This window comes from Malus sylvestris, chromosome 5, assembly GCF_916048215.2.
Source record: "Malus sylvestris chromosome 5, drMalSylv7.2, whole genome shotgun sequence".
Classification (NCBI taxonomy): Eukaryota; Viridiplantae; Streptophyta; class Magnoliopsida; order Rosales; family Rosaceae; genus Malus; species Malus sylvestris.
In genome coordinates, this window is record NC_062264.1 from 16657902 (window position 1) to 16669382 (window position 11481).

At 38.8% G+C, this 11481-nt stretch overlaps 1 protein-coding gene across 1 annotated transcript; it reads right to left on the reverse strand.

Annotated features, from left to right (window-relative positions):
* Positions 1–91: 91 nt before the first annotated feature.
* On the reverse strand, positions 92–4555 carry LOC126622136 (ceramide synthase LOH2-like). Its single transcript, XM_050290788.1, has 6 exons — positions 4116–4555; positions 2494–2702; positions 2124–2279; positions 1815–2000; positions 1545–1723; positions 92–481 (listed from the first exon to the last, which is right to left on the reverse strand). The coding sequence occupies exons 1-6, from the start codon at positions 4230–4232 to the stop codon at positions 462–464; spliced, it is 867 nt and encodes a 288-aa protein (XP_050146745.1). The 5' UTR covers positions 4233–4555; the 3' UTR covers positions 92–461.
* Between the last annotated feature and the right edge of the window lie 6926 nt (positions 4556–11481).

Genomic DNA, 11481 nt, shown 5'->3' on the forward strand with positions numbered 1-11481 from the left:
AAGATAGAGGAAAAAAGAAGAGAGAGAGAGAGCGAGAATATAGAGTTCGAAGTGCTACTACAAAGGAGGTCTTGAATCAAATCACACAGCATGCCAAAGAAATTTTCTATTTTCTATATTGTGAATACCTTTCAATTCCCCATACAAAGGCTAAGCCGAAACAAGTGATTATCCAGAGAAGAATTATACAGGAACTGCCTTCTATTTATACACCCGAAAGCTTAACAGAGACTCCACTGTATAAGGAAAACAAATATATCATCATCATGAGACCTGCTCCGTGTTCCTACCTCCATGATTATCCGCACTCGCCATAGAAAATTTGTAAATGGAAGAAATTATCAAAGCCCTTCCTACAGATAAGGACCATTTTAGAGTGCAGCGACAAACCGAGGAGTCAAAAGTAGTCTCCCCACCATACTAGCACAGCCACACAAAAAGAACTTGGGGAAATATTCCGCCTAATCATCGTCCTCTGAATCTGTAAACAAGGGCAAAAAAAAAAAGTATTCAGAAAAAGGGAGAAAAAAATCCCATCTAAAAAACACTGAGATACTTCACTTTTCACTTCTAAAATGTGTTTCCATTGTGGGTTAATGTAGATGTTACATATGGTTGGTTTAAGGAACACAAGATAGTTAGTCCAAGTACAATGAATAATCCCACAATACAGTGACAGAATTTGAAACGTGGCCATCAAACCAAAATCCTTAGCTTAGATATGGGCAGAGCCTTCACCAATACTTGGTCTGGGAATCTGGGTAGCAAAACGTATCAGCCATAGGCCAATGCCAGAAAACCCAAATTTACTTCCCAGTTTTTCTTTCCCAACTTGCATGCTCACATTGGGTTCTATAACATCGTGTTCCTTTTCTAATGCAATCAACTATATTGTTTTACGTCAGGTCAGGAAAGAAAAGTTGGCAAAAGTAGCATTGTCCTTAGCCATATCCCCATTTGCCAACAAGCTATTTGCAGCATGAGCTGACACCCACGAGGCCACTTGGGACAAGACATACCAACTACTATAGGTGAATTGGAAATTAAATTTCTAGGACTAGTAGAAATCATGAAAATTTTAATTCAATATGATGTATCCTAGTCACCAAGCCATCCATATCAATATATACTATCTACGTAGTACTTACATTGCAACAGAACTACGTACTACTTTCTGTATCAGTTGCCTGGACCCTGATCAAATTTCCTTAAACTACCCATGTAGTTACAACGAAAACAAACTCTAAGTAGCCATTAAAATATAGTATAGATAATGTAAGTCCCAAATTTACCAATAAGACTAGTAACATGACGACTTTTTTTTGCATGCAGTCTTATTAAATATCAAGGCATGCACTTATTAACAAAGTGCCTTTTACGGAAGAAACTCTGGCTAAATGCTTCCAGCCATTACTGAATTAATGAGATCAAGAGACAGAAAGTATACTTTCCAAAATATAATAACGTGCTTCACAAAATAAATTTCATAAGCACTATTCGGAATTGTAATATTTAAAACTCTCAAAGTAAAAGATATGGTTTACCAGATCTAATATCTTCTCCAACTTGTCCTCTATTGTTCACCTGTCTCCTTATCATTGAACAAATCATAACCCACCAGTATATGTGGAACACAAAAAGCATCAGTAACATTGTATTGAATGCATAATACAGAGCTCTGGGAGAGGGCTTCGATAGATCCAAGCAGTCACAAAGATCATAGCTGGAAAATATCAACATAAGAACAGATAAGTTGGAGGAGCCACCGTACATGTAAATGTGGTTTAATAAAATGATTTACCATGAGAGCAGACCTTGATGCACTTATGACCCAGAAAGGGAAGAATATTAACCGCAGTATGGCCCACGAAACAGCAAAAAATCCAAAGAACACACTTGCCGCAAGCTCCTTCTCAGAATACTTGAAAACCTTGGCAGCTTCCATAAATACGTCACTTCCATCGTGCAGGGCAAGAATGATTGAGCCAATCCGAAAAAAGCTGAAAGTGGACAATAACATGAAAGTAATTGCACGAGATCCTTCACATCACACGAGTTAACACAGCTAAAAAGTTGTTCTTTGCAGTACTGACATATGTACTTGCAGAAAACCTGAAATATACCTTGTTATGTATGAGAACCCAATCAGGAGAACAGTAATTACATGGTGAGACATCATCACTGAGAAATCCTTCCTTCGAGTCTCCCATGTAAGGAGGGCAGCAATGCTGTAGCTGTAGAATCCACACTGACACATATAGAAAAGCTTTATGGGAAGCCTGAAATAAGCAAGGATAGGGTCAGAATAGACAATTTTGCCCTGCTATATCTGTCAAACTCAACTCATCATAAATCTCGAGTTTTACATATTCAAGTCATTCCAAACAATATGCAAAATTAAAGACATGACTGAGACATTTTCAGCAATTAAAAAAAATGGTTTATCTAACCAGTAGTTTAGGACTATTAAGCCCAACCGTATGAATCACTAACCGCAGCTCTTGGTTTGGCCAGCCTTTAAAGTACTCTTTTGTATCTGTGAACCATGGCTCATGGTAGGTTATGCTGAGAATGCATGCTTCAACAGTGGCATAGTATGTAAGCTTCCACATTGACTCCGAACATTTTACAATCTTTGCCCGTGTGGCCATATCAAGCTTCAATGAAGCAGATCCCTTCCTCAACAACCAGACGGAAATATTCTGAAAAGCAGAAAAGAAAAACATAAAATATTGTAGTATGAGGGATAAAGTTTTAAGGTAAGATAAGGTTATAGTTTAATCTAAGATCTGATCACTCTGTTTGCCAAAGACATGCTACTTGTCAGACTTGGGATGATTATGATATGAAGCTTTTTAAATTTGAATCTCACTGCTTTTGCATTTCATTTATGAATCTTGTGAAAAACATATAAATCTGGTAAAGCTGCATTATAGTTACAGATGGTGTGGTGGTTTTTGGGGCGAGGGGGTCAAGTTTAAGCCTTCAAGGTAAGATAAGGTTTAGAGAGGCAGATGTGAAGTTACAACGACCATATTCCCCTGTTACCATGGTGAAATAGATGTCATAGAATAAAAGGAAGATCATTTTTATAGTTCAAGAATAGAGTACATCGTTGTACATACAGTAAAGAACACAAAAATATGAGTTCTCCTAGGATATCGAATTAAATTAAGATAACCAAACACTGGGATGAAGCCAATCTAACAGTCTGTAAACAGCCTATATTACCAACACTTGGAAAACCAAATTAGAATTCCCAGGGTATCATCTATATCACCTTAAAATCTACAGGTTAAGGGTCCATAACGAGCACCCCCTTCAGATGCTACACCAAAACTTACTGTATCAAAACCTTGAACAGCCCGACATCAGCAAGTTAATATTTAATTACTAACTAGTCAACCTATACTCCAAAGGACCAAATCTAACAACTCAGCACAAACAAATCTCAACTTTTGCCGGAATCAGAAAAAGGTTAGGCAACTACCAAGTTTAAGGCCTACGAAAATCACCGTTTCCAGATGCTAGACCAGAAACTAGCACTAACAGAACCTTAAACATCCCATCATCATACCAAGTTCATAATAAAACCTCACAACCATTATTGCGGATCTGATAAATCATCGAAATCTCAAAGTCTCCGGAAATCAGGACCATATAATCCTCAAACAGGGCAGTTTTTTTTCTTTTCTTTTTTTTTGCGCTTCCAAATCGCTGAAATTACTGGACTAACTCAACTCAAGCAGATCACCATAATAAAAAACATATCTGCTCATCCATTAAAGGACCAATTATGCTAAATGCCTTTACTTAAACGCGTCATGAATGGAGTCCAATAAACAAAAGCGCCACTCTAACTAAGCTACGCAGCTAAAACATGAAAAAGGAAAGATTTTTTTTCTACAAAAAGAAAAAGAAAATACTCCTAAAAGTCAAGAAAGTAAAGCAGGGCAACATAAGTGATAATACAATTCAAGATTTCCTTCTCTCTCCCTCTTTTTCCCACAATTTTCTCAGAAGCCAAACAGAACCCACCAAACTTTCATAGAAAATTGAACAGAAAGCTAACGTTCAAGCTACTTGAAATGGCAACAAAGAGCTCGAAACCTTACGCGAAAGATGAATCTGTCGAAGATGAGGCGAGCAGCGAAAAAGCCGAAAGCGAAGTAGACAGCGACGAGGAAATCCCATGAGCCCGGGGCGGCATTGTGGCTCCAGAACGAATCCATGGGCGGTGCCTTGGAACCACAGCTCGGGCGAAGAGCATCAATCAGCGGATCAAATTCCAGGACAGCTTCCGACCTCAATGGAATGGATCAATGAGCAACAATTGCAGGCGATATTCTTCCATTTCCCAATCTTGGGGATCTGTATTTGCCCTAATTATCTGTCAGTGCGGGAAGAGAAGTCTGGATTTGGTTGGTTAGGGAGGGGAGTGTGTGAGCATGTAAGACAGAGAGAGAGAGAGAGAGAGAGAGGGAGAGAGAGAGAGAGAGGAATTATGTTTTCTTGTATTTTCTTAGAGCGAGAGATATTGCTATTTGCAGAATTTCAGGAATTCCATTTTTAGTAGTAATCTTCATCTAATACCATTAAACAGGAGTCAATTGATTGAAAACAAAATTAAATATTAAAAATACCGTTGAAAGTGTGATATTGCTATTTGGTCCTGTCATTTTAGTTTTCTCAACATTTGTCTTGTTGTTTTGTTTATGATGGCAATCAGGTCCTATAAGTTTAAGTGGTCGCAGGAGAGTTTTGATTTTAGGGGTCAAATTTTTTTTAGAGAGAAGCATAACGTTATACTTTTTCATGAAACCGCTTAATAACTATTTCGTTTTAGTTTTATTTTTATTTTTTAACATCCTAGATAACTACTTTTAGTTTTTAGTTTTTAAATAAAATCTTCAAACTAAAATTTGAAAATAAAAAAGTAAAAACTACTCTATTGAATTAAGATCCTAAATAGGTATACGGGACAATTTCGAGGTGCATGAGTGCTACTATAGGGAAAATGATCATCGCCGGATCCTTTTTTTGGGAATCCTAGGAATCCCGTGATCGCGACCGTTCATCGTACATCGTGCGGTCAATTTTCGTTAGGTACTATTTATATTTAATTTTAAATTTTAAATTTTAAAATGATTTCCGACCGAACGATGTACAATGGACATTCCTGATCACAGGATCCCTAGGAAAAGGATATGGCAAGGATCCTTTTCCCTATTATCGTATTCGCCCAACCAGGCTTACAAATTGAGGATCTGTGAGGTGATATTGCTCTTTTAACGTAATCTCTATGGTGAAAAGTTATGAATTAAATCATGTTGTAAGCTCTGGTAAATAAACACAGGTGACTCTCAGGTGAAGAGGTTAAAGTCATCCTTTGGAACCAATAGCTAGGATAAAGACGACATCCTTTGAAACCAATGGCTAGGATAAGAGGTCGACGTTGTGCCTTATTTCTTATGTTTGAAAATGTTGATGTTGTAACTTGTTTAATAAGGCAAGGCTGCCGGCCGCCGAAGAAAAGCAAAGAGAAAAATCTGCATTCCCATGGTCCTCTACCGCACAATAACAACAGAATTTTCCACATATAATTATATAGACAAAGAACACGCAACCTTTTGACAAGTTGATGGAAAACAAGGATGCACATATTGATTTTTTCTTCACACACACACGTCGGTGGTGGTTGTCTTCCACTTCCACATAATGTTCTTGTAAGACTGCATTCGACAACTACGTGTGGGAAAATTACAAAAAAAACCACTTGAATTTTGATTATTTAAACATTATGAATCAAATTATTGAAGTGTAATGTGTCACTTGCAGTCCTACATTATTCAAAAATATATTCTTACACACTTTGCTTGAATGGTCAAAGAAGGTGGCAATAATACTTGACCTCATTTTCAGTAAGGAATATAATGCAAGTGATATTGATGTACCGTGTATCGCAATTAAGTTGATTACAATAATGTGCTCTCATCTATGAGTTTTTATTTATATTAAATTTAAATAGTATTAATTAAAATATAGACTAAGTGTATTTTACACGCTTAATCTTTGTTTGCGGTGAGTTTGAAAATGAGTCATGAAGTTCTAATTTTCTCACATTGCACCATGAAGTTTTGAGATTGAATCAATTTATCTCTTTGAGCATCTAATCACATATTAAATTGAAGGTTTTTTTTTTTTTTTGTCAACATTATGCAAATGTGGCTTACATGTTAGCCTATATAAAAATCACACGCTCACCATGTCGTCAATTTAATGAAGACAAAAACTAATCCGGTCAAAGATACACATTGATACAGTATCAATATTTTATGGTGTAAAATAGAAAAATTGTATTCAATTGAATTACTCCATGTGAATTTTTTGATGAAATCTTTAGAAATCTTAGAGGGATAGGCCTGATTTCTTAAAGCCTAAAAAACACTCTTTCCATATCCACTAAAATCCGTCATCTTTTAAAATACTTTGATCCTAATTGAATACACATGGAGTTTCATGACGCATTTCAAAATTCGAAATTAATACACTCAAAATCTTGATTGAATACTCATGAACTTCCATAGATTCATTTACCCACGTTTCGCGGCTTTCTAGGAAGGTGTGTAGAGGTACGGCTTAGGTGTGTACACCGCACCTTCCAACCGTGTGTTGTTTTCGGCATTGTTACTGGTGAAAAGTATTTTTCGTTGGCTTCTTTTCTCCGGTGAATGGGGATTCAATTTTTGTGGTGTTTGGTGGAGGAAGATGGAGTTCTTCTTTTGTGATTATGGGGTGTGCTTGGTGAGATCATTGGCGTGGGGTGTTGGTTTGTGGTCGGCGGCGACAGAGGAGGCATGTTTTGGGGTATTTTTTGTTTGTGTGGTTTTATATTTTGGGCTCTTACTTTTGGTTGGGCTTTCGTTTGGCGTTGCCTTGGGGTTTATTTTTTGTTTTGTGCTTTCAAGTGTAATTGGGCCCATGTATGTACTTGTGCTTTAAAGTGTCATTGGTCCATGCTTTTTGTTCATGATAGTAATTGGGCTCTTACTTTCTGCTTACTATCTTCTTATACCCAGCCCAAGGAAACATAAGCGCTGCACGCACACGCCAAGTACACCCTTCCAACCTTGTTCTAAATTACTATGCGGCTACTCTGTCCTTTTGTTTTTTAACTTACAAAATTTGAATACACGTCTGTTTACAAACTTGATAGAGATGATGTTTGTCCAGCTCAAAGACGAGATACAAATCGACATCATTGGAAGGAAAAGGAAGATGAAATGCAAATTCTATGAATTACGAGTGAATTTGGAGTCTCGACAGTAGAAACAATGTACCGTGTGTAGTGAGATAGCAGAGTCTGCTAGGGACGTCGACAGTAAATCGCCAAATCCCATTAAAGTGTTTGAGGGGGAATCACCAAAATAATGTATTTATTCATATCTTTTAGTAGGATCACTTCTAGATTTTAAGATATGCGGTATCAGATTAGTTTTGATAATCATTTTATTAACGATATATTTTATAATTTTCTTGAGTTTCCTTTCTTTATTTTACTAGATAATATACCATTAAATCCCCCCATATATGTACTTCTTTTAGTGCCCCCTCAGAAGTGCAATATGTGTGTGACCAGTGCAGGCAATACTCTTCTGTCAATTGCGGATGCTCGGCCTGGTTTCTGAAATCCATCTTGGCCATCTAAGATCCTAAGATCATTTTAAACTACCTTCCATTGTTTACCAAGGATTTTACCTGCATCTTTATCCACGTACTTATTTTCATCTAACTCTGCTTGTTACTAACTTTTTAGTTGTGAAAGTATTTGTTCATTGATATATTTTTTTTACTTTTGTTAAAACTTTTTATTTGATTAAACTTATCTTCCAAGGAGATTGTAAGAGATTTATGGATAGGAGCAGTAGTGGAGTCAGGAATTTTAAATAATGGGGTCATCATATAAACCAAAAAAGCTTTTAACTAAACTCTATAGTGGTCGAGTAATGTTGAGGACTGCCAAGGTTTTTCAACTAAGGTATTTCATTGAACACATGGTGCATAAAATAGAGTCGCACACAAGAAGAGAGAAAAGAAAGACAAATATGATAGAAGCAAATAGAAGTAGGAAAAGGTTGTAATTTAGTTTGCCTTAACTATTTATAGGGGTCAAATACAATACACAAACAAATATACATGGGCATTTTGAAGTCATTGGGGTCAAAAGCAACCAATGGCCCATGCTAGCTCCGCCACTAGAGAGTAAGCAATGTATATTGTCTTCCAACGTACATTACTACGAGAGTAAGCAAGCTACCTTGCTTACTCTGCTACATATGTGTTTGGGCCGAGCACTAAATTGTTCTCGGCCCAAAGGCCGTATTTAGAAGTCATTGGGGGTCATCCGGTTTATGGGCCACATAGCCAAGGCTGGCCGTGTCTTATTAGGAATCCATGGGTAGTTGAATCCTAATACGAGAAGAAGTTTCGATAAGATAAGGATGTTGGAGTTTGTGATTGAATCTGGCTTGATAACGGGTTGAGTTCAAAGTCCTAGTAGGAGTAGGACTGGCTGAGATAAGGGGAGATTGAGGAAAGAAGTCCTAATTCGAGAATGGTTGTGATTCGATCGGAAGCAGGTTAGCTACTATAAATAGGCGGATGAGGACATCATTCAGGCCTCTTCGAATTCAACATACAAACTGCCCTGCGCAAACTTTCGCTCTATGCAAAACCTCTCAACAACCTTGAGATTTTTACTTTCTTTTTCTGTCGACACATCTTCAGTTTAGATAAACAGCACTGTGGAGGCAACCGGCGAACATCTTCAGTTTGGATAAACAACATTGTTGTCTTAGAATCAGCCGACCGTGAAACACCTTCAGTTTGGATAAACAGCACTGCGACAGGGCTGACTCCGGCGCCGATGATTTGTGAACTTCGCAGAACTAGTAGCCTTATCTTCAGGCTTTAGAACCCCAAGGCCGGGATGTGTTCCTTCCTCAGCCGTAGTCGTAAGATCGAGAAGTCAACCGCGCGCTCAACGCAACATCAACACATTTTACTTCTCGGCCGACAAGTTGGCACGCCCCACATCAACTAAATGACGTAGTTAGCTTATTAGTTACTCGGCTTGCGCAACATGTAGGCTTGGTAGTTTTTAGGGTCAACATTTTGGCTCGCCCTGTGGGACCCATTATGAAAACTACGAAGTTCATGATCATTGAGACACGATCAGTAAAAAAGAAAACAACAATGGGAAAATCAGTGACTGATCTGCCAGTTCAGAGTTCTGGACAGTAAGTGTCACATGCGCGAAATCTTCTCGTTGCTGTGACCCCTAAGGCTGCAAGTGTGACACACTGAGATAAAGAAGTTTGTCTCGGTACTCAGCCTCGAAACACATAAGTACCTAACCGAACTACAGGCGTTCTTAATGAAGGAATAATGGAGGACTGCGATGAAGATAGTGGTGAAGGCTCTGACCCTTAAACTAGGTCGTTTCTTTGAAGACGACTCGATGAGCAATCTCGACAAGTTGAACAGACAGTTGTCCAAAAAATGAACAATTTGCTCAAGGTAATACGAAGTAATGGTGAGACCAACACCAAATTGCTCGAATTATTAGTTAGCAGAGTCATCGAAGGAGAACCTGCTGATCAGGCTTGGCAGCTTCCACTTAGAAGTAATCCGCTACAAGCTGAAGTAGTATCTACTCGGCCCAAAACGATTGATTTTGAAAAAAAAAGAGGATCAAGTAGTAGGTTAGATGGATCCGACCTGAGAGTGGAAGCCGCATCCGTCGATATGACCGAGGTCCAACGCATGATCATTCAGCCATGAAAAAGGGGCCGAAGTTCCCAAAATTCATCCATCCATATCCTGCTTATGTGGAAAAGTTCGAATATCCTAAAGGCTTCAAGATTCCAGATTTCAGCCTTTTTGCTAAGGAGTCGTCTTTATCATCGTTAGAACATGTGGCCTGGTTCACGACGCAATGCGGAGATGTCAATAGTGATTTCCATAAGCTACGATTGTTCAACTTTTCGTTGACAGGCTCAGCATTCGCATGGTATATCAACCTCCCACCTAATTCCATCCAAAGTTGGGAAGAGCTGGTCGAGAAGTTTCACGAACAGTTCTATCGGCCAGGGATGGAAATGTTAGTTTCTTCATTGGCTAGGATGGCTCAAACATTTGATGAGTCACTAATGGATTATCTTACAAGATTTAAATCGGCCAGGAATTGGTGCCGAGTACCTTTGCCCGAAGTTGAATTTGTTAGGCTTGCTCTGAATGGGCTTGACGTGGAGTACAAAAAGAAATTCTTGGGGGCAAACTTCCGAGATATGTATGAATTAGCCCAACATGTTGAGCAATATGATTATTTGCTACGGAAAAGATCTCGAAGTCCCCATCCCAAAGGCGAAGAATCCTAATACGTCAGTGTGGCCGCGACCAAGATAGTCATAGACAAGCCATATGTTTGCAAGGCATTGACTCAAATTAATTCCAAGGATGCCAAAACACGCTCGACCACTGAGGAAACAGCTAAAACATCGAAAGTTTACACTTTTGATATCACAAAGGCCGAGGCAATTTTCGATCAATTGTTGTTAGTAAAGATTATTAAACTTCGGCCAGGACATATCATTCCTAAGGCCGAAGAGCTTAAAGGGAAGACGTATTGCAAGTACCATAACTTGACTAAGCATACCACGAACAACTGTGGCGTATTCCGTGACGATATTCAAAGTTGGATCGACAAGGGCAAGCTAAAGTTTCTTGAAAAATGAATGATGGTCGACGCTGATCCATTCCCTTCGACAACAGTTGGCATGGTAGACACCCATTTACCCAAGAGCAAAGGAAAAGGGAAGGCCGAGTTTGTCCCAATACAACATGTCCTAAAGCAAAACTCCAGGCCGCGACTCAAGATTGACCTATTTTCCAATAAGCCACCAATTGAGTTGTCGGGGCCGGCCATAGTCGAATCTATGTCAGATTCTAGTACAGAAGAAATTGACAGGCCAATGGTTTTGTGTAGCAATTGTAGGGCACGTGTTGTCTTAACCGAATCAAAGGAGAAACCAACACCACGGCAACCATCCAAGTATGCGACGACACTTTCGAAAAAACTTGGCGGAGGCCAGCGCCAGAAAGTGTTCGATATGCTCGGTTCTTAGGAACGTATAGATGAACTTACCTCAGCCAGACAGAGTTTTGATTTTAATGCTCTATTTTATAACGAGGACTATTACTCGCGTAATTCAACAGCTCGAGCTCATCGGCGAACCAAAAAACCTTCAAGCCGCCTGAGCCACGCGACCAATGTTGGTATAGTTACAACTCTTCAACTGGTATGTATACTGCATTGTCCAAATCTCAAAAACATCGACGCCAGTGGATAGATTGCATGGCTCGACGATAGGCAGCACATGCTATTCCGACTACTAAACGACAGCCGAAAGAGGTAATCGT